At 41.1% G+C, this 24,728-nt stretch overlaps 1 protein-coding gene across 3 annotated transcripts in view; it reads left to right on the top strand.

Moving 5' to 3' along the window:
- The window catches only part of DISP1 (dispatched RND transporter family member 1), an 86,029-nt gene that overhangs the window by 31,419 nt on the left and 29,882 nt on the right, over window positions 1–24,728 (top strand). The window contains exons 1-2 of one of the 3 annotated variants that reach the window (XM_083733071.1): window positions 9,514–9,792; window positions 17,998–18,539. In XM_083733071.1, the coding sequence (XP_083589197.1) occupies window positions 18,028–18,539 (512 nt within the window). In that variant the 5' untranslated portion in view covers window positions 9,514–9,792; window positions 17,998–18,027. Of the gene's footprint in view, window positions 1–9,513; window positions 9,793–17,997; window positions 18,540–24,728 lie in introns of those variants that run through there. The other 2 variants (XM_083733070.1, XM_083733072.1) reach the window with 2 other exon arrangements.

Here is a 24,728-nt window from a genome sequence, read left to right as displayed (position 1 = left end):
CCCCCCCCCCCCAACTTGGTTGTCATGGGTGCGGGGAGAGAACCAGTTTCATATGCGTAATATTAGCTTTTCTGCAAGTACAGCTCTTCACTCATTGCTGTTGGAGAAGATGGAGCCTGAAGCGGCTTCACATACAGAGCTTCCAAAAACAGCTATGATATATATTGTAGTTATATAATTGATCATCATTCAACTATATTTTCTTACTTGTGAATAACAGTGAGGAGGCTGACAAATCCTGCATTAGTTTAAGGGCTACAGAAAGCTGTGCAGTGGGAGCATATACCTCCTTTATTGCTCATGCTTTAGGTTTTTTGAACGTTAAGCTGGTGCAACTGTAAATGGGTTGAACGTTTCCCTTAGCCATGGTGAGTTTGGAAAGGAGCCCTGATAAATTTGTGGCAAGGAGGCACAATGGATTATTTCCTTCTGTCTCTTCAGTGAGAGAGAGCCAGTGTGGTGTAGTGGTTAAGAGCGGTGGACTCGTTATCTGGGGAACCGGGTTCGCTTACCCGCTCCTCCACATGCAGCTGCTGGGTGACCTTGGGCTAGTCACACTTCTTTGAAGTCTCTCAGCCCCACTCACCTCACAGAGTGTTTGTTGTGGGGGAGGAAGGGAAAGGAGACTGTTAGCCGCTTTGAGACTCCTTCGGGTAGTGATAAAGCGGGATATCAAATCCAAACTCTTCTTCTTCAGAGATTGTCAAATTGATGTAATGTCAGAGCTTTTTTTAAAAAATGAAGGTATTAGGGTACTTAATTAAATTGTTGTTGTTGTTGTTATTTTATTTATACCCCACCCATCTGGCTGGGTTTCCCAGTACTTGCAAGAGTGAGCCAACACATGTTCAAATAATCTTAAATGTGCATGATGATTAGCGATTTCTATGACTTATTGCCTTGAAATTAATGATAACTTTATTAAATAAGTCACAGTAAGTTAAAGTCCCTTGTACTAGTTTGCTAGTGGAATGGCTTGCACAGGAGACGGGCCGCAAGGCAGCACAGTTATTGTTGCTGGTTGTGAAGCAGATTATGGTATCCCTGATACTTGTTGCATAACAAGTTTCCGCTAGTATTGCGATGGATTTCTTATTGTGCAGCCATTATTCTTGTGCTTAATGCTACTGTCACAGCCCTTGCACTGACAGTCAAAAAAATGTTGAATTTGGGCTTCTGGTTTGAAAAAAAATAGTTGAATTTATGCATTGTTTTCAAATAATAATAAAAATTATCTCATATATTTGTTGAACTAATCCATTTTTAAAAGTTACCAGCTTATAATTAGAGCTGGTGGTTTTCATTTAGTGTGAGCTATGCAAAACTGGAGCGTCCCAGAGACATTTAACACATGCTTCTGAAGGCACTGAAGGTTAGCTCTCTCAAAGCCCGGCCATTGATTTATCTGCATGCAAGAGGAATTCCCAGGCTCCCATCTCTTTGCCAAGAGACAACTAGAAAATATTGTCTCCGCATTGGAAGAGCTGTGTTTGGGCAGTGCTCTCAAACCCAAGCAGCCTAGTGAATAAACATTTAAATTTGTGCTCAAACAACATTTTCTCTTGCCTTGTCTGCTTCAGCCTTCATTAGTGTGTCAGCAAATCTCAAATCAGATAAAACCTTCTGTATGAGCTGTTGCAATGTCCGTTTACTCAAATCACTTGGACCTCTCTTGTAAAGAAAAAAACTCCTGTAGTCTTAATACTTATTTCATTACTCTAAGCAGGAAAATTTGTAGGTGCTGAATAAAGGCATCTATTAGAGTCCATGGTGTTACAGTTCTCTGACTTAAGCAGCAACCTCCCAGGTTGATGCCATAACTGTTCATTTGATAAAAGAAACATTTATGAGAGCCATATACATAGCTTAAGTTGTCCCTAATTGAACATTCACAGCCTCCCCCTTTGTGTATGGAAAAACTTTAGCACAGGCAGATTCCAGAAGGCTGCAGAGAATGTAATACAGTGTTATAGAATATTCATTTGTTAAATGCCAAAAAACGCAAATCGAGTAAACCAAACGAGCCATCATAAGATGCAAAGCAGCAGAGATTTTATATATATATATATATATATATATATATATATATATATATATATATATTAATGGCTGCACTCCGATTCTGATGAAAACAGACATAAAACATCAATAACAGTCTTGCATAATGCTAGTTGCATAATGAAAGGTAGTGTTCTAAATTAGCCGGGTGAGTTTTGCCACTGGCAACCATGTGGAAACCTCTGGATGCTAAGTTGGCAATGGACATCTCCATCTAGCTGGCCTCTCCAGTTTTCTTAAGCAGGCAAGCAGAAGAGCTTATTTATTGTACTTATAATTATATATATTTATACACCTTTTTCTACAAGGAGTACATGGTTCTTCCACTGCTCAGTTAATCCACATAACACCCTTGTGAGGTAGGTTAGGTTGAGAAGCAAAATGTCACATAGAAAAGGGTCTGAAATATTTTCCTTGAAGCTTGAATCTGTTTTATTCTGCGTTGTTGTATTTGATGTACCGGTATTTGATGTTTAAATGTCTTGTAAACTGCTTTGAGGGTTTTTTTTTTTCCTTTAAAATGTAAAGCGATATAGACACGAAATGAATAAGAACAATAATTGGACCTGCGCCAGTAGCACAACACGCCTGGCACTGGGGGAATTTTGAACACTGCTGCAAGACCCTGAGATGTAAATGCTATGTGGTCCAACATCACCTGGAACCAGCTACCCACATATAAGCAGAATCACCACAACCCAGTGTTGTCTCCACCCAGCTTGGACCGCTGCTCCAGAATTCCATGACTGATGATACTGAAAGCTGCTGAGAGATCTATTGTTAGTAGTTCTCCTGAAACTAGTAACAATAGAGATGGCCAGGACTCTTCATGATACTAATAATAATTAATTAATACATACCCCACCCATCTGGATGGTTTCCCTTGAATACAGTGCGGCTTCCAAACTTGTAAGAGTTGACCAGGGTGTGGCTGGGTGCAGTTAGACAGCTAGCTCCGATATGGTGGTTGTGCTTTTCACCTTGTCTTAATTCTCACAAGGTAGAATTGAGAATACTTCCTCTTTGTTCTAACAGCATTGTACATAAATGGACAGGTGATGTCTTCTCTAGATGCCTGCCAAGCAATGTAATCAGTGTATAACATCAAGATGGTGGGATTTCTAAAGTACCAACCTTGTCCAATTTATGAAGTGCTGCATGTGGCTTTTTGCATCATTTATTATGTTTACGGGTGATGGACTCATATCATCTCCCGCCTTGGCTGCTTGTAAAAATAGCCCAGTCTGGGGGTTTGCGTATACTTGTTCAAGTTTCCTATTAGGTGTAACTCAAAGTGGAAAGCCAACACCTGTGATAATGGAATGCATATGACTGTGTAACTTTGTATAAATGTTAGTACAGCTGCGCTCCAGTGTAAGTCATTTATTATTGGTGCATGTTTGTCAGATCAGGCAACTTGCTTGAAGTTACAAACAGGCGTGTTAAACTCTACTTTAGAAAGTCAAGCTTCTATGACTGCTGAGACAATTTAATTTCCTCATCCAATTTTATACATTTTGAGAAAGGTACACATTTTGAATGTTATTTGAAACATGCAAATTTTTGCACCTTTTATATTTTAAACCATACGCTTCAGTTGTTTGATTTCTTTCAATAATTTTGGTTTACATCAGTTGTTTAACAAGCCTTTATGGTGTATGATGGGGGGGGGGGGCCTGAACTGATCTGCATGATTTGTTTGTGTTGTGACTTTTAAAATCATAACATAAATTTTAATAGTTACATTTTTATACTTATTCTGAGATGACTTGCAGTTACTTTATGTGGTACTGCTAATAATAATAATAATAATAATAATAATACATTTTATTTATATCCCGCCCTCCCCAGCCGAAGCCGGGCTCAGGGCGGCTAACAACAATAAAACAGTACAGCAGTACAACACAACACAACACTCTAAAATCATTCATAATAAAATTAATTCAACTCAAGCCACTGGCAACCATTGGGCCAGAGCTCCGCGAAGATTGCCGAGGGAGGGAGTCAGGCTGTGCCCTGGCCAAAGGCCTGGTGGAACAGCTCTGTCTTGCAGGCCCTGCGGAAAGATGTCAAGTCCCGCTGGCAAGTTGCTGTTATGAGTAGCCAAATACACAGGAAATGTGTCAAAATGAGAACATATTCACAAACAACTAGAAATTGTTGAAGGCATTATTCCTCCCCATGTGTGCACTGTTGCACATGTGAGAAGGGATAAGCATAGTGTCCACTCCCTGCTTAATGCTTGGGTACCATAGATATTTTCTTATTTTTAACAGAATAATTCAATCCTCTAGCCATCTTCCTCCTCTTGTGGATCTTGCTCAGTTTAAAAAAATGACGTGTCCAAGAGGTTTATCATGTGGGGGAAGGAAATTGGGCACAGTGATGTAGTAATAGTAGTTGCTAGTAGTAATTTTTCACCGTACATAGGACAATGTGGTCTTGAAAGATACCATACCATCAGCTGTCTCAAAGCAACAACTTAAGTCGTAGTACACACCAAACCTATCCATTCTTAAGGAAATCAGCCCTGAGTGCTCACTGGAAGGACAGATCCTGAAGCTGAGGCTCCAATACTTTGGCCACCTCATGAGAAGAGAAGACTCCCTGGGAAAGACCCTGATGTTGGGAAAGATGGAGGGCACAAGGAGAAGGGGACGACAGAGGACAAGATGGTTGGACAGTGTTGTTGAAGCTACCAGCATGAGTTTGACCAAACTGCGGGAGGCAGTGGAAGACAGGAGTGCCTGTTGTGCTCTGGTCCATGGGGTCACGAGGAGTCGGACACGACTAAACGACTAAACAACAACAACACACCATAGTGCATGCTGTTATTCCAAGATCAGATGAGGTTGTCTCTTAGTTGTCAGAATAACTGGACCTTGGGGTACATTATGAAACAAATGATTGAATTAGCCAGCAGGGGAAAAGCAAGTCAGACTGTACTTATTTAATTTCTTTGGACTTATTCCTGCATATTTGCAGAATATAATATGCATGTATGCATTCTTATGTTTATAGGTCCATAAGTGCTATTAAGGTTGGCATAGGGCCAGCTATCATACCTCATAATACGCCACCAGAGCTTTTAAGCTGCTAAGGTAAGATACATATGACCCAACTCCACCAATGTCACACATTCCTTTGCTTATAACCAGCTGACTGTGTGTAGCGGAGATCAGCCTGTTTAACAGATTTTGTGGTTTGATTGAAACTCCACAGGTGTGTGTAGTGTTCCTTTTGAACTCAAGAGGTTATATTGTTGGTTAGCTTATCCATAAAGAATTGAAATTAAAGCATGCCTGCTGAGGTTATTAGTCGGCCTCTATTGTATGAAACCCTTTTGGTTTCTTTACTTAAATGCCTGTCTTCACTACACGTCTCTATCACAACCACACCTATTTATTTATAGAAATAGAAGATTCTTGTGTCTGAAAAGCAGTAGGTAGCAGAATATTGGCCGATAAAACCATGCTTGTGGAAATGATCATCACTAGTCATAGAAACAAAACAGACAGATTTCTACTGTTCATGAATTGTGACTTCACAGCTGAACTAGGCATCTTACTGTTTTTCATACGTGTTTAATGAGAAGTGGCTGCCATAGAGGCCAGTTGCATTTCTATAGTCTTCCATTGGTTTTCAGCCTGTCTTCACATGTTAACAAAATGCTTGTTCTTATTTTTGAGAGTTTGGCTACGTCTTTCTTCAACATTTCTCTGGTTACTAGGATGCTGCATAATGCTAAGCTGAGTAATATGTGCAAGTCTCTGATTTGACAGTAATTCATGTCTGGGTCTGTATTATCAAGGGCCGCTCTAGTCTCCAGACAGTAGTCCTAGGGCTAGAATTATATTGGGCTATACAACTTAACCCTTTTGCTGTGAGCTCTTGCTCACTAATAACGCCTTCAAGGAGGTAATGGCCAGAGTATTGCATATAAAACCTAAGGAATGATGTTCCACTGAGGTGCATAGAATCTTTTTCGCAGCCCTTGACTATTGTAGCTTTCCCAGGACAATGGTGCATGTCATTTGTGGAAGAGTATGGTTCCAGTTACCTTTAAAGGAGCAATTGCATAACTTGGGAATTCTTGGGAATTCTGCCCTGTTTAGGGAAGTTTTTAATGACTGATGCTTTAATGTATTTTTAATCTTTTGTTGGAAGCCGCCCAGAGTTTATTATTCCTGTTTCATCTTTGCTCCCGGATGCTTAGTTGACAGTTGTACCCATGAGTGTCATTCACCTCTTCTGATATAGTGTAATAAAAAAGTAATGTAATATGTAATATACCTTCCTGGAAGACGGTGATTTGGGCACTGTGGTATGTTCCTTTCTGGATTACTGTATTTTTCGCCCCATAGGGCGCACCTAGTTTTTTTTGGGGGGGGGGAATAAAGGGAAAAAAAATTATTTCCCCCCCCAGGCGCGGGGCTGGGGTGGGGGAAGCCCGAGCTTCTCCCGACCCCAGCCCCCAGAACAGGCTGCTATCCGCAAGCCTTGGGAGCCCGGCGGGAACTCCCGCCGGTCTCCCCAGGCTTGCGGATATCTGCCTGAAGCCCCGGGTGCGCTGCTCCCACGGGCTCCCAAGGCTTGCGGATAGCTTCCTGAAGCCTGCATTCACCCCATAGGACGCACACACATTTCCCCTTCATTTTTGGAGGGGAAAAAGTGCGTCCTATAGGGCGAAAAATACAGTAATTAGTGCAGTGCTCTGAATTGCAGTGAAGGAAGATTTGATTTCAGTGATTTAAATCAACAAGTTAAAAGGCTGATTTAAGAACATAAGAAGAGCCCTCTGGATCAGAGCAGCTGGCCATCTAGGCCAGCATCATGTTCTCACAGTGATTCTATGGGAAGTCTGCATGAGCACAACATGTAGATGGATAACTCAGTTGATTAGAGCGTGGTGCTGATAGCACCAAGGTTGCAGTTTTGATCCCCAGTTGCATGTTCCTGCATTGCAGGGGATTGCACTAGATGATCGTCAGGGTCCCTTCCAACTCAATCCTATGATTCTTCCTATTTCTGCTCCCTAACATGCAATGTGCTTTGGCCATAGCTGGGTCAGCATCTTCAACCAACCATCCACTACAACCACAGGATTTCTTTCCTTGTAGGTTACTGCCAGTTCATGCACCATATATATGAGGTTAGATTTTTATTTATTTTTAATTTTTGCCCCAACATGCATCACTTTCCGCTTGTTCGTTTTGCCGTTGCAATTTTATTGCCCATTTACCAGGTTTGGGTAGATCCTTTTCAAACTCCTCTCAGTGCCTTTTTGTTTTGACCATTTGTTGTCACCAGCAAACTTTGCTCTCTCACTATTCATTCCTAACTCCAGGTCACTTATGAACAAGTTTAAAAGCTCAGGTCCCAATATAGATCCTGAGGGACCCTCCTTCTTACATCCTTACATTGTGAGAACTGTCTTTGTTTTATTTTTTTACCATCTGCTTCCTGTTCTTTAACCCACTACTGATCCATAAGAGGGCCTGCCCTCTTACCTCATGAGTAAGCTTGGCTTAGCTTCCTCTTTGATGAGGGAGTTTTCCAAGAGCTTTTTGAAACTCAGAGTATGCAGTGCCATCTAGATCGCCCCTATCCACATGCTTTTTGACACTCGAAGAACAAAACAGCTTCAAGTGGATTTGTTAAAATATAAGTGGTCTATAAAAATAATCAAAATAAATAAACGCTAAAAAGGTCATACAGGCAGGGATTCTTTTCACAAAGACTTGTTTTTCTAAGTCAGGGGTAGGCAAACTAAGGCCTGGGGGCTGGATGTGCCCCAATCACCTTCTCAATCCGGCCCGCGGACAGTCCGGGAATCAGCATGTTTTTACATGAGTGGAATGTGTCCTTTTATTTAAAATGCATCTCTGGGTTATTTGTGGGGCCTGTCTGGTGTTTTTACATGAGTAGAATGTGTCCTTTTATTTAAAATGCATCTCTGGGTTATTTGTGGGGCATAAGAATTCGTACATCCCCCCCAAAAAAAAATATATATATATATAGTCTGGCCCACCACCTGGTCTGAGGGATGGTGGACTGGCCCACGGCTGAAAAAGGTTGCTGACCCCTGTTCTAAGTGCTTGGTAATTCTAGCTTTATCATCAGTATTGCTTTCTTTCAGTTTTCCCGGAACGGACATATAATTTTCTAGATCTTCCTGCCCTCTATCCCTTTATAAAAATAGCTGTTACACTGTCCAATTTTCAGCCTTCCGTAACGGAGGCTGATCTTACAAGTTACAAGTTTTTGTTAGAAGATAAGCAATTTCACATTTGAAATCTCTTGGGTGGGTGCCATCTGGATCTGATGATGTATTGTTTTTTATTTTGTCAGCATGACCTAGATTTCCATCTCTGGTCACAACTGTTTACCTCAGTTTCTCAAACTTCCTTCCTGAGAAAGTTCAGGGACTGGGATCTGTCCTGCATCTTCAGTTCTTCAGATGCAACAAATTAATTCAGCTTTTGTTGTTTAGAGCGTAGTGCTGATAACGCCAAGATTGCAGGTTCAATCCCCGTATGGGACAGCTGCATATTCCTGCGTTGCAGGGGTGGGGGTGGGAGTGGACTAAATGATCCTATAGATCCCTTCCAACTCTACAATTCTATGATTTCCTCCTTTTGCACACCTTTTTACCTCAGATTCCGGACACATAAATTGTTTGACCGCAGATTCAGGAGACATAAAAGAAGGTGTTTCGTTTATTAAACCCACTGCCACAAGATTTGGGGGCAGTGGCATCTCCAGACTTAAATGCCTTTTAAAAGGGTAGACAAGTTTGTGGAGGATAGATCTATTCGACATGATACCTAAATAGAACCTTCCAGGTTCAGAGACGGAATGCCTCTCTCTGCATACCAGTTGCTGGGATCTGGAGAACAATGGGAGAGGATTATTGCCTTTATTCCCTGCTTGTGAACTTCCCAGATGCATTTGACTGGCCTGGCCTCTGTTGGTAGCTGAATGTTGGAATTGGTAGACTTTTTTGGGGGGGGGACTGACCCAGCCGTGCTTCTCTGCTGTTCTTAGTGGACCTATGTTTGCAAAGTGTAGTGAAAAATCCATATACAAATCTTACAAATGAGGTACCTGGACGCTGGAGTTTAAAGTTTCTCTAAAATAGCAAACCAAATAAGGCCATCTGAAAGGGTCTTAATCTAGCAACTAGTTCAGTTTAAGAGGAAAAACACAGATATGTTTAGCAGCAATATTATGAGCTTCTCCTGCAGAAACGGTGGGGGGGGGGCATGTTAATGGTAATATCCTGCCTTTCTAACCTTGCATGGAAATCAAGCCTTTGCCATACCAGCTGTTACCACTGAGCCCTTGCCCCTTGAGGCTCATTAGGAGAGAAATTCGACTGTCCAATAGGAGAAAGAGAGCTAGAAATTCCAGCCCCCAGCAAGCCTGATTTAAGGCAATTTGCATGTGCGTGTCATACAGACTCCTCTCTGCAGTATTGCAGAGCAGCCTCAACCAGCTATTTTGTCTCTGCTGTTCTGAGCAGTTAACCAACAGCTTTTGCCGCGAAGACTTCATAAAAGATCGTGCATATAGCTTCGAGTTTTCTTTAGTTCATTTCAAGATAACGATTTTAATTCTTCAACACTGTTTTTATTTGGCAATCAAGGAGAGATTTCCTCCTCAAATATTTATCTCTAGTTTCTGCACTACATTTTTTGATGCGGCTTAAGCCAGGAATTTCAGAATAATTGGGTGAGTTAATGCAAGTATTAAGAACTTATGGGTTGGTTGGTTGGTTGGTTGGTTGGTTTGTTTTTGCAAAGCCGTGTTAAGTATGCATATGATTGTTGACTTACAATGAGACTGCAGTTGAAGGGGGAGACTTAAAAAGCCTGCGAATAAGTGTGGCAAAACTTAACGGGCTGCCAGGGAACGTGTCTAAAGTAAGAGATTTCCTGGTTTTGTTCGGACCCAACAGGAGGCAAAATGCTTTTATAGTGATTGAAGAGAACAACTGCAAGTAGGTATTGTTTTTAAGGAAGCAGAATGTGACTGCAAAACTGGCAGAAGGCATTCAGCAATTAAACTTGATTGGTATCTTAAATTTACTTGGGGATATGCATGTACAACAAGCAATTTTCTCATCTGATAAACTGAGATTAGGAAACCTGCACTGAATGTCATTTAAAACATGTTCATCGTATGTCTGTTTAGCATATTAAAATATTGTATGGTTTTATGACTTTTTTACAACAAAACACAGTTATTAAGTGCAGAAGTCTAAAGGTATTCGAACTATATTGTCACTTTGAAAAGTGTGCATATGTTTAGATACAAAAACATTTAACCAGTTATGTTCTAAAATCATAGCTCAGCTGTCCTTGATGATTCTTGTGTGTCAAAGCCAGTTTAATTTAGTTCAGCTTTGCAACTTTTGTTAGCAGAGCACACTGGAAGGTTCTAGATAATACACATTATCCAAAATCGGTTTCAAACTTACTGTGTTATGTGCCTTTCAAATGCATGTAGCAGAACAATTCTTTTACAGTTGTGCATTATCTTAACAGGATTTTCTACTGCTGTGGGTTACTCTAAATATTGACATTCCCTGTTCACATAATTTATTGTGGGTTCCTGTGCATGTTTCAGTTCATTTTCAGTACAAGTTATTTCCTTTCTCAGCTGAAAAATAGCATATCACTGTGTGTGTGTAGCATTTTTGTAAGAATAAAGGATTTATCATAATGAAAACTTTCCTTTACATAGCAATGAAAAGTCATTAAGGTGTGTATATAAGATTTAGTGTAATGACGGTGCTTAAAATTGTAGGGTGTATGATTTAAACTTCTTGCATTAGGATTCTTAGAATCCTTTTGCATTGTGCTAAGAGTGCACAGCTTTCCTTGCTTGATGCAGGGATGTCTTGCAAGCATATAATTTCTAGTCTAAAATGTTATTTGTAAATTTACCTAACTCTTAAAAATGGCTCTTTTGCTGTTTGGTGAAGAAGCTATTGACATATTTAGCTAAGAGTTCTGCCAGTTCCTCAAGTTACCTAATACATTTAATTTTTTCATCTCAATTTACTTTAAGTTGTCCTGTGTTATTCTAAACAGAAACTACAATTGTATATTAAAGTCCCTTCTAGTTAGTTTGTTATCATCCCAATGAAGGCGAGAACCCATTACGTGGGTTGTTCTTACACTTGCATTTAATCTTTACCTTTAGCTTCTTCTAGGTAAGTTAACCTGTTGATAGATTAAAAAATATATGGCTTTTAACTTCATCTCTCCATCCTTACTGCTATTCCCAGCAGTCATTCCTTCACTCCATTGCTGCCAGTGCTGAATTAATGTGCATTCTCTGTGCCTATCTGTAAAGCAATTTTTATTACCTTGGCATGGTGATATCTGGAAAATCCCTGTCAGTAGAATTGCAATTCCTAGCCCAGCCTTCAGCCCAGGAAATGAAATAATTTCTCAAGGTCAGGGCAGAAACATCAAGTCTTTTGGGATGTGGATTGGCAGTAATGCAACAAAACACTTAAATACGAGAGAAGATTAATCCTAAAAATGTTTCGTGATTTGGAAGGTGTTGAATAATGTGATGGATCCATTTAGCTCTTTGTGAGGGACTGGTGGATTATGTTGTGACACAAGAACCAGCTTTCTCTTTAAGACCATGTTCATGGAAGACAGTCTTACTCTGCTACGAGGGATCACCAAAGAAGAAGAAGAATAGGACAGTAGAGGCCCAGATTTAAAACACCCTCCCCTTGGATGTTTGGCTAGTGGTACCTACAGTGTAGTAGTAGTAGTAATAATAAGAATAATAAATAATAATAATACCACACCCATCTGGCTGGGTTTCCCCGGCCATTCTTTTGATGGATTATCATACTTCCCCAGCCTTCATAGGTGTTGAGACTATATAATGCGTCCATAGCATTTTAAAAAAATAAACAATTCATTTGAGAATTGGTTTTATCTGCTTTATATGTTTATAACACACCCTGGAGTCAAGAATGATGAAAGACAGTACAGTATAAAAGTTCAGTGTGTGTGTGTGTGTGTGTGTGTGTGTGTGTGTGTGACACATACATATGAGGATTTTAGCAAATGAATATTTGCAACAATCAGCTGAGTGACCCCTCTGAATTCATGTGTTGTGAGCAAACGCTATGCATTAATGATTGATTTAGGTTTAAGAAGGATGTAAAATTTAAGTAGCATCTGCAATAACATATACTTACACCTGTACATAATTAAAACCCATCGCCTGTGCAAAAAATGGCTGAGGAAACATTCACATCCAAGCTTCAGGGGTGAAGAATCAGATAATGGGCATCCTACTTAACACATAATGAGAGCTCTTAGCTCCAAGTTCCTATTATCTATTAGGAGGAGACAGAAAAGGGCTCTGCTCAGGTGGTGATCGAGGGAAGAGGACTTTGCAAGCATATACCTCCACCCTTGTTTGAAGGAAAGGAGTTAAAATACTTCATTTTAACCATGTTGAACTTTACTTGTTAATACTTATTACAGCAAGCTTGTTGAATTTAACACACACACATTTTCATTGTACACATTAAAGTAGACCTAAACTACTTCAATTAGGGAATGGCATTCTGCAGAAACAGAGCTTCCTCGAGGAATAAGTTATCATAGTTAAAGACGAGTGTTCAGTGTATAGCTAGCGGCCTATAAACAAAATAAAAAGCAAGTGCCAGGAAACTGGGAGACTCCCTTGGCCTGTGAATAGCAAAGGTACTAGGGAATTTCAAAAATGTCTAGCTGAGAGCCGGAAGCTAAGATCAGTGCTTTTTTCTGGGAGGACGCATACCCCTAAACATTTTGTGAATCTAAGTTTGACCTCATTGAGGGGCAGTATTTTAGTATAAGTAGGAAAATGAGAGTACCCTTAAACTTTTTTTTTTAAAGAAAAAAAGCACTGGCTAAGATCAATGACATTAAGCATTTTTAAATCTCCTTAGTTGCCTTAGGAATACTGGCTTGAGAGATAGATAGAAAATCCAAATATCAAGGGCCGTCTGTCGCTTCTCTCTCACCCACACACCCACATAATTTTGTTGTAAAACAAGAGTAGCGGAAGGGTGCAGGCTTGCTGTATAAACATTCTGTAGAAAATCATAGAATTTATTTTAATAATTATACAGGTTGTTGCATATCACTCTGTTGCATATTGCTCAGTTTGTCTGTCTTGCAGCATTTAAGGAAAACACCTTAATGAAGACTTTAGAATGAGAAGACATATTTCCATCAGCTAGCATACTGCAATCTCTTTATCTGACAGGAATTCAATGATTTAAACCAGGCATAGGCAAACTCGGCCCTCTAGATGTTTTGGGACTACAACTCCCATCATCCCTAGCTAGTGGTCAGGGATGATGGGAGTTGTAGTCCCAAAATATCTAGAGGGCCGAGTTTGCCTATACCTGATTTAAACAGCACAACCCCCCTAAACCAGGATTGTTTGCTTGGGAGCTTTCTTTTCCAGCTTATATATGAAATAATTTCATGTGCAAGTTGAATCTAGGTTAAATGTTATAGAACTGTTGTCATCAGTTTTTTAAGTTGAGTTTTTGTTGGATTTAGGAGAGGCTGGGGATGAATGGTTCAACAGCTAATTAGCTGGTTCCTAAGGCCATCTAAAGATTTATAATGCTCTGCAAATGAAACCACATTTCCAGTACTTCATTCCCACCTGATTTTGCACTTGTCTTTTTCAATAGTAAGTGGTGTTAGTCCAGATGGCTTTTCTTGAACCAATGTTTTTTTAAGCCTCCTTCTCCCACCGCCCCCACACCCTTTTTTTAATAATAACATTAAAAACCTCTTCAGAGTAATGAAATACGTCATCTTGGCCTGAAGGAATGGGAGAGGTTTACCCACATCTAAAATTAATATTCACTTGAGTGAACACAAAATCCTGCACACATGTCTGAGTGCAGTACAGCATTACAGTTCTTCCTTAAAGTCTTGGACCAAACACAGGTGAGAGTCTATGTGGAGGTGATGGCATCACAGACGGCTCACTTTATAGCCACAATTCCACACTCGGTGAACTACCTAGGGGAACTTTTCCTAAAGCTGAAGGGTCTGGTTAGTATCAGCCCAGCAGATGTAGCAACAGATCACTGAGTAGCCCACTGTACTAGTTTTGTGAAGCACTTTGAGGGCAAAGTCACTAATTTCCATTCCTAATTTGATGCTACTGTTGAAGCAGATCTTAGGGAGGCTCCTCAAGTACCATCTGGTCCAGGTTTGTGGGATCACTTTCACTTGGTTTGGCCTGAGGATATGGGCATGGGTTCTGACTATCTAGAGCAGGCATAGGCAAACTTGGCCCTCCAGATGTTCTGGGACTACAACTCCCATCATCCCTAGCTAACAGGACCAGTGGTCAGGGATGATGGGAATTGTAGTCCCAAAACATCTGGAGGACTGAGTTTTTCGATGCCTAATCTAGAGGAACGTTTGGGAGTCACTTTGCCTTCTGTGCAACTGGGGGTAGAGATTGAAGTTGCTATTGTTTGTTTTTTGCAGTTTGATGTTTAATGCTGAGTCCAAAGTACATTACTGATGGCGTTGAAATTAAACCTGATGGTCATGAGTTTTCTGTCTGTAGTCTCAAAACTCAGATGAAAGATATTCCTGCACCTCAACATAATATCAGAATCATTTTTACAGACAAAAAATTCTTTTAAAAAATTATTAAAGTTTTTTCATAATACAATAAGATAAAAGAGATTGGTATAAATAAAAACAGGGAGAGAGAAGAAATCACAGAGTCCTGTCTCAAAGGTAGCCTTTAACCCTTGTCTCACACAGAAAGTGATGGACCCTCCCAGCTCTCACCTGGGAACTTTCCTTTCCTCTCCCAATCTCTCATCCTAGGACAGGGGTCAGCAACCTGCGGCTCCGGAGCCGCATGTGGCTCTTTTACAACTTTGCCGCGGCTCCGGGGCGGATACTAGCGAGGGGAGGAGGCACATTGTGCGCCCCGACACTCCCCACTGTGGTGGGCGCTGTACTGGCTGTGACATCGCATGGGGGCGGTGCGTGCATTAGTCACGCACCGTCCCGACGTCGCCTTCCCGCCCGCCCGGTACATTGTAAGGGGCATGTATGCTGGTCACTGCATTGAAAGGGGGCATGTACGCTGGTCACTGTTTTGAAGGGAGTGAAGAACACACACACACAAAAAGGTAAACTGTTAATTTAACGTTTATTTCTATGAGGAGGAGTAATTCTGAGGGGTCAAACAAAGAAATAATAAAAAAGTGACAAAAAAGTTATTTTTATAATGACGAGTTTTGCGGCTCCCTTTTTTTTTTCCTTCGGAAACGGGTCCAAGTGGCTCTTTTTGTCTTAAAGGTTGCAGACCCCTGTCCTAGGAGGTCTTCCTTTCCCTACCATTCACAGGGTCCTTGCATTCATCCACCGCCTTCATGTGTGTGTAATCCTTGGACCCCAAAATTGGCCCTGAGCAGAGGACACCAAAGGAAAGCAAAAAAAAGGGGGGATGAAAAGAGAACGATATTGCCATGGCTGATGTACTAACCATCCCATAGCAAGGTAAATCCTGTACTTGAGTGGTTGTCTTAGCAGAAAGATACCCCCCCCCCCCCCCAGAATGGAGAATCAGTTGTAGGATTAAAAAGAGAAGGAACAGAGCTTTTTCCCTTCTGGAGTTCTGTAATAAACTGCTACCATAGCCATATGCGCCTTTGCTTCTTTTATTTTGGTCATAGTGCCAGACTCAGAACAAATTCAGACAAGTCTGCTGAAGCCTGGTAAACCAGTTCTCCAAATGATACCCTGGCAGCCCCCTCTCCATTCTTAACATCAGAACTACAATTTTCAACCTTCCCCGCACTCTGTTCTTCTCTTTGGGGCAACAGCTTGCTGAAGGAGCCCCATGAGAAGCAGAACCTCTTTCGCCACCAGGTTCTATGGAATAGCCTCCCACACTTTGACACCTTCCCTTTCAGCATTTTGCAAGCAGGTTAAAACACATGGGTCTCGCTGTGCTTTTTGTTGCTAGCTTGCTGCTCTTTTATTGCTGACTTGTGTTTGTCTGCTGCGGCTCTTGTCTCTTATCACGAGCAGCCGGGAACCTGCTCATCTTTGCCCTCTCATCATAGAGAACAAAGAAACCACAAAACGTTCTCTGTAGACTTGGTAGGTCATAAAGTCATTTTTCAGCTGCCTTTTTGTGTATTTGCATCCTAACAGCAAAGGAATTGGTCTTGTCCCAGTCATGACCTTTTTGGGTTGCCCAGAGTTCAGATCAATAAATGTTTATACCTGCTGCTTTAAGAAATCCTAATGAAAATATGGAAGAAGCTGTTGGTTGACTTGGATGCTTGAATTTCCTGTTCAGAAGATAGTGGTTCTCCAGCGTGTCAATGTGCATCTGAATCTATTGCACAAAAGAAATAGTGTACAGATGTTTCTTTAAGGGAAAAAATCTTCTTTTTAATTGTGTGCTTATTGCTACATCCCTTTCTGTAGCTATTCTGAAATTGCCATGCAATCCATGAGAAAACTACTCTACTTCAGCCATACAGTATTTTAAAAATTAAATGTTTTCAGACTGTAACCAGCTTCATTCAACTGCTTAAATTTAAACTTGGCAAGTGTGTGCTCTGTAACTTTTTAATGGGGTCTACTGGTTTAGGGTGCAGTGGGTCAGGAAAGAATATTAAACATAGGAATGCAAGGAATTGGATTCTGAAGGAAAATATTCCTGTCTTGAAAATGCTGTCAAGTTTTGACTGGTTGCCGTTTGGTATTAACTTTGCAGAGTGTCTGAGTGTAACATAGAACAAATAGTTTTAAGTTACATTATTCAGGGCTTTTTCTCCCCCACCTCCTTTAGCTTTAGGCATTGAGGATTCCAAACCCAAATGGCTCTGAGAATCAGCATCCAGGGTTGCTATGGGCAGCATTCCATTGTGCATAGCACCTTCTGTTCGATATTAGTGATGAACCAATTAAATAGCTTGGCTGGCTGTACAGTTTCAGACACTCTTAACAGCTCAGTAGTAGAGAAGAAAGAGAAAATTAATGTTTATGGGTCCCTGCAGAGCAAGCAGAATCTTAGCAAGCTACTAACAATCACAAAGCTTTACTGTTATGTACATTCTAAAGATTTTAAATCAGTGATAGCAGTTTCTTCTTCTAGATCAGGGTGGCTAACCTTTGCCCAGTGTTGTTGGACTCAAATTCATTTGTAGTTAGCTTGGTCAGTGGTCAAGGACAATGCAGAAGTCATGATACGGGGGGAAACGTGAAGCCAGCCAATGTCTATACTGTACTTAAAAAGGTAAAGGACCCCTGACAGTTAAGTCCAGTCGCGAACAACTCTGGAGTTGTGGCGCTCATCTTGCTTTACTGGTCGAGGGAGCCGACGTTTGTCCGCAGACAATTTTTCTGGGTCATGTGGCCAGCATGACTAAGTCGCTTCTGGAAAAACCAGAGCAGCGCACGGAAATGCCGTTTACCTTCCCGTCGGAGCAGTATCTATTTATCTACTTGCACTTTGACGGTGCTTTCAAACTGCTAGGTTGGCAGGAGCTGGGGAGCAACGGGAGCTCACCCTGTCGTGGGGATTAAAACCACCGACCTTCCAATCGGCAAGCCCTAGGCTCAGTGGTTTAGACCATAGCTCCACCTGCGTCCCTATACTGTACTTAGTTCCATCCTTATTTTAGGCGTTGTGATATATTGGTATACCGCGATGTTTAGCTGGCGATATATCGTGATGGTGAAAACCAGCTATCGCCCAGCCCTAATTGTAACTGTACAGATGCATCCTTAATCCAGGTTTCTTTTTATTCAGCAGATCATATAGAACACTGAGACCAATATGTTATTGACAAAATTGTGCCTTTTTCATTTTTAACTTTTTCTTTCTTTTTCTCCCTTCTAGAAGCATTTCAGACCACCAGAACTTTGGAGCATGGCTACAAGCAATGGGAGCAATGACTTTGTCGTTCTGAGCAATGGTAACATCCCGTCCAATGCAACTAGTCCTGATCTCCTTGCAACCAGTGATGGCAATGTTGCCGTCCAAAACCTCCCATCTAAGGAAACCACAAGAAGAAAAGTGAGTGCAAATGGGTGCCTTCAACTTAATGGCATGCTAAAACCATCGTTTCTGCCTGTAGATGACCAAAGAACTCCACAGGTATTATCACAGTGTTGTCGCCCTTGCCCATACCATCATCAGCCTCTAAATCACCATTGTAATCAGCAAGAATGCCTTTCACTGTCTGGCAATGCGGCGCCATCTCCATTAACTTCCTGCTGCCCAAACCTTCATACAGAATATTCAGCATCCGCTTGCCAAAAACATACACCCTTGTATCAGACTGCCTGCTGTCTTCAGTCCTCGCCCTCATTCTGCCTACATCATCAGTGGCCTGAACATTTTCAGCATCAGCCTGTGCAACAACATATAGCCAATATACGGTAAGTATATTTGAATTGTAGAGTTGGAAGGGATTACAAGGGTCATCTAGTCCAACCCCCTGCAATGCAGGAATCTCAACATATGGTCCCCCATCCAATTTGAAACCATATAGAACCATATAGCTTTGCAAATATGCTAGCTGTTTTATTGCTGCACCACTAGGAGGACAGTGGCTCTTTCCTATAGTATCTGAATTGTTATTTTTATATACTTTACTTGTTTCACAATGTAGATAAAAGGTTTTAAAGCAAGCCTATAGTGAGCTAAATCCTTCCCACTATAGTCCTAGTGCATCAGACATGTTTCATCTAGAAGTAGTTGCAAACTTATGCTCCAATAGCCCATGTTGAATTAAAGATAAAGAAGGTTTGGTTATTTTATATACCTTACATAAGGCATGGCATATCCAAAAATTGTAAGTCTTAATGATTGATTGGCAGGATGTTAGGGGTAGCAGAATTCCAAACTGACCCAAGTTAGTTGGTTGGGATTGTTGGTGCCCTTCTGAACAGGGATAATAAGGATCACTATTTGTTTATCTCACAATGCTTGATTGTAGTAAAACAAAGCCGTTTAAAGAATAAAACAAAAAAAATCAGAATGTTAACCCTACAGACTACATAATTGTCTGGGTGAAGCGCACTCATTTATGTATGAAACCTTCTTTTGTGTCGGTAAGTCAAGTTTAATCATCTTGGAATAATCCAAGTGCAATCCATTTTCAGTTTTAAAATGTGCATCAATTCTGAAGTTACTAAATTTTGTAGTAATAAAGTCAATGCAGCATATTCTTTCACTACAAAAATAGTATTTTATTACTTACCACCCCAACATCTGCTACACATGATCTAAAACTATTTCTATCTCAAATATTTTCACATTAAGACATGCCATTTTGTGACTTGTTATTACATATACTTTTTGATGTCTCCTTCCTGTGGTGCCTGGTTTCCCGAACTCAATCCGTTCTTGAAGTCCATTCGACTTCCACAACGTTTGGAAACCAAGGCGCGGCTTCTGATTGGCCCCGGAAACAATGCCGACAGCCAAAATAGACGTTTGGCTTCCCAAAAACATTCACAAACTGGAACACTTATTTCCAGGTTTGCGACGTGCGGGAGCCAATTTGTTCAGGAGCCAAGCCACTCGGGAACCTAGGTACCCGAAACCCTGGTTCTTGGAAAGCACTCATCTTTACCACACATTTCCCAGGGGGTACATTATTTGGTAGAAAAACAGTGGTAGGATGCAGTTCTATACCAACTTGGGTAACTCAGTGGGACTTGCTTCTGAGTAGACACACAGTATTTCATTGTTAATCATATATATGTAATATCTTATGGTGTGGCTGAAGACAAATCAAGTTGAACATCTGACCAGGACAGTAGGCAAGCTGTGTCTCTCTGCATATATGTATCTTTCAGATTACTGCAAGGTGGAGGTTTTTCTCTTGACTAGCTTACAATTAGTTGTCTCATACGATCTCTTGGCGTTGGTTAAAATACACAGAATATAAAATTGTAATGAGAATTGTTGTTCTTCAGCAACATCTGTCATGTCATACCCTTTTCGAATCCCAACAGTTGAGCTAAACTAAATGCAGTTAGATCAGTGTTTACAAGGATTGTGATCTGTGGATTTTAACTTGGGCTTTTTGATTCTTTGTACTCTTTAGTATGATGATCCTAAAGAGGTTTCAAAACAAAACAAACAAACACTTGGTATTGGTAGGAAATGGCATTTTCATAACCAAAATGGACAGCACATTGATCCCCACATGAACTAGGTATAGGGTGTTTTTGGAATGAGCTCTGTAAGAAAATATACACGAAATACGTAATGTCAGAATTTTATCTCCATTGTGGACATTACTGGAAAGTTCTTTGAGCAGAATACTTGATTCCTCTTTAGACGGTGCACCAGAACTGAGCAGCAGGCTCTGATCCATCTGCCCAATTCTTTTAGTGGTCCAGCCCAAACCAACATTACATTGTGGCATCTGGCTCTGCCACCTACTTAGATATTTCATAATTGGGTGCTAGCATAGCCTTTTCAGTGGACGCAGGTGGCGCTGTGGGTTAAAGCCTCAGCACCTAGGACTTGCCGATCGAAAGGTCGGCGGTTCGAATCCCTGCGGCGGGGTGCGCTCCCGCTGCTCGGTCCCAGCGCCTGCCAACCTAGCAGTTCGAAAGCACCTCCGGGTGCAAGTAGATAAATAGGGACCGCTTACTGGCGGGAAGGTAAACGGCGTTTCCGTGTGCGGCTCTGGCTCGCCAGAGCAGCGATGTCACGCTGGCCACGTGACCCGGAAGTGTCTCCGGACAGCGCTGGCCCCTGGCCTCTTGAGTGAGATGGGCGCACAACCCCAGAGTCTGTCAAGACTGGCCCGTACGGGCAGGGGTACCTTTACCTTTACCTTTTATAGCCTTTTCAAACTTTCTCTGGCACTTTGGCCAGCTCTCCTATATCTCAATTTCTGTTCTTCTCTATACCCAGCCTGCTTGGCTTTCTTTTAGTATGAAGACGGAATCAAATCTACTTTTCTGGTAGCGCCCTCCCCCCCATGTAAGTTAAAGTTAAATTAAGCATCCTTGGTTTGGAAGTTGAATATTGTGTGTTCTGTAAATATCCTTATCTTCTCTTATTTTTAAACCTCAAATTTATTAAATGGTGCTATTTTTCAAAAATGGACATGAAATTGACTTTTCCCTATTGCCTTAGATCTATTCCACACACAAAAATGATATTCTTACATAGAAATAATGTAAGGGGCTTTTGTTTATTTCTATTTTTAAATGTGCACATTGCCCTGCATAGAGCATACGGACCTCAGTTTTGTCCAAAAGTTGGGAAGGTAATTAAAACAAAAAGTGTGTAAAACAGCCCTAGTTGGAAGTCGTTCAGCACTGCAGTGTGCATGTTCTGACAGTGTAATATTAAATGCAGGTGTCCTTTCATTTTTGTATGACACATTAATTAAATTTAGTGTATAATGAAAGCAGCTTTCATTACTGTATATCTCCACATTGTTAACTTTAATTGGGAATTGAAAATGTAGGGGGGAACCAATATTATTACAGAGGAAAGATCTCTCTACAAATTTAACGAAAAATTGAGACTTGCCAAGTAACCAGTTTGGCACAGCAGGTCATAGCAGGTTTTTCAAGCCGCCTGGAGCTTAGCATTTGTCAGTGACCTAACATTAAAAGAATGAAGTGTTGATTCTTCGTGTTCTAAATCAGTTTTTAAAAAGTGAGGAATTGCTTTTGCTGTTTTTCAGCTGAATTGAATTTGGCATAGTATTTACCTTTGAATTACAGAAACTCTAATGAATTTGAAATAACTGTGTACACTCAGATTGGTTTCAACATTTCAAATGAATGTAGTCGGTTTTGTTTCTAAAAGAGAAGCTGACACTATAGAGCTTGATATCAATAACTCACTAACTTTTTTGCTTTGTTATATTACGGAGTAATAGACAGCAGGGACATTGTGTTTGCTGCCCTGTTTTCTGCCCTGGGTGGGCACACACGCCACGGGATGCAGTGTGCTGGGGGCAGGGCGGGCTCACCCACTGGAGCCCAGGTGCCGGTGCCCCTCTCCAATGATGCTGTGGATCAGGGGTCAGCAACACTTTCCAGCCGTGGGCCGGTCCACCATCCCTCAGACCAGGGGTCAGCAACCTGCGGCTCCGGAGCCGCATGTGGCTCTTTTACAACTTTGCCGCGGCTCCGGGGCGGATACTAGCGAGGGGAGGAGGCACATTGTGCGCCCCGACACTCCCCACTGTGGTGGGCGCTGTACTGGCTGTGACATCGCATGGGGGCGGTGCGTGCATTAGTCACGCACCGTCCCGACGTCGCCTTCCCGCCCGCCCGGTACATTGTAAGGGGCATGTATGCTGGTCACTGCATTGAAAGGGGGCATGTACGCTGGTCACTGTTTTGAAGGGAGTGAAGAACACACACACACAAAAAGGTAAACTGTTAATTTAACGTTTATTTCTATGAGGAGGAGTAATTCTGAGGGGTCAAACAAAGAAATAATAAAAAAGTGACAAAAAAGTTATTTTTATAATGACGAGTTTTGCGGCTCCCTTTTTTTTTTCCTTCGGAAACGGGTCCAAGTGGCTCTTTTTGTCTTAAAGGTTGCAGACCCCTGCCTCAGACCATGTGGTGGGCCGGACTATATTTTAAAAAATATATAAACAAATTCCTACACCCCACAAATAACCCAGAAATGCATTTTAAATAAAAGGACACATTCTACTCCTGTAAAAACAAGCTGATTCTCGGACCATATGCGGGCCGGATTGAGAAGGCGATTGGGCTGCACCCGGCCCACAGGCCTTAGGTTGCCTACCCCATCCTCTCCACATGTGCCCCAAAACCACTCCAGAGAATCCTGCAACCCTCTGCAGCAGATTTTGAGGGTGCACAAGGAGTTCCAGCAGAGAGATGAGAGGGAAGTTCCTTTGCACAGGTGTAATGGCAACACTGGATACAATCCTATGTTTCCCCTTGTCCGCACAAAATTGGAAAAGGTTTTCTGGTATCTGATGCCTTCAGAATGGCACATTTTGTACTCCAGAAACTTCTGATCTATGGGTTCTCTGGAATGTCAGTGCATCAGCGACACTTGCTAGGCCTGCCTAGCTCTTTGCTCAAATAAATTAGTCACAGTCAACATTAATTTAGAAAGTTTGTTCAGGCTTTATTAATATCTTTCCACAGATCCCATTTTGCTTATTTAGTGTGCATATGAAAGCAATATGCTGTAGTTTCATTAAAGCGTTCCCCATTGCCTTAGGTTCTATGCAAATATACCACACTGTATTGAAAACCATTTCAAAGTTAATGTCTGGCAAGTTAATGTCTACATACAGTCTGTAGAGGCTAAATTTTCTTAGTTTAATAAGATAGCACATTACATAGTCAACCTAAGGCCTTGTTGTAATTACTGTCTTTTTAGAACCAGAGTTCTTTGCGGTTTCCAAAAGGGTTTTGTAAATTCTTGCTTTGGCCTCTGCTCCACAATCCCGGAGTAGTTACGTCTTTTGACCTTTAGAATCTGGCATTTGCAAATGGTAGCAACAAAGTGTTTGAAAACTCATTTCCCATGCCCTTCATCCCTCACCTTCTAAGAAACAGAAGAATATTCAGTACTTAACCTAGTGATCTGTTAGTCCTTTGAACTGTAGCGTGCAAATGAGATAATTAATATAGCAAGAATATACCTCCGTCCCACTGTTAATTATGAAAAGCATTTCAGTCCATTTTAAAGCTTGTAGCAAGTTATGAACAAGCTATGCTTGGTAGTGCTCAAAATGTGCACTGAATGAACTGTGAGCATCTTAATTCACAGACAAAAAGGCTGAGTTATTTTGGGATGATAGATGAATAGCTTTCAAAACACTTAGGCAGCAAGGCCCTAATTCTTTAAAAGAATCAGGATAATTAGGGGGAGTCCAGACTCAACAAGGGTGTCTGCTTTTCAACATTCTTGAATGTGTGCAAGTGCTGGACTTTTTATTTTTCTGAAGTTTATTTATGGAACGTGAATGTCAAATATTTGCATAGTTTCAGATATATATTGGGAATTAGAAAGGTTACTCATGACTTCATGACATTTTGGTTGGTTCTAACAGAGGCATTACTTTACTGTAGATCTTGGATTTATCTCTTTCTAATGGATTATCTACAAGTCTTCCCAGACTTCCTCTGATCGCCCTCCTTTACTTAAAGGCTCTTAGTATGACCGCATATAATTTTAGAAGTTTACATGTTAATTTTTCAACTACTCATAAATCAATTGCATTTTACCAAATGAACTTCTAACACAGTGGCGCTATGAAATTTGTTCCTATGATGCTTGAAATAATCATGTTCCACTATAAATGTGAGTAGAACATGCAAGGACCCAGCCACTGTTGTTGGCTTGTTGTAGTTTAAAAAAATACAAGGGTCTGCCTTCAGGACAAAATAAACATGGTCGCAGCAGGCCAGAGTTTGAATCCCCACTCATCTGTGAAGCTTGTGGGGCAACTTTGCGCCATTTGCATTCTCCCAGACTAACCTACCTCAAAGGGTTACTCAAGGATAAAATGAAGGGGGGGCTTCTTGAACGAAAGGTGGGATATACATGTAATAAATAAAATGTATATGTATGTAGGAGATTTGAACTTGGTG

Source organism: Podarcis gaigeae (assembly GCF_964106915.1).
Source record: "Podarcis gaigeae genome assembly, chromosome: 3".
Taxonomy (NCBI): Eukaryota; Metazoa; Chordata; class Lepidosauria; order Squamata; family Lacertidae; genus Podarcis; species Podarcis gaigeae.
Note: the sequence above shows the minus strand (reverse complement) of the source record. Positions and strands in the feature narration are given on the sequence as shown.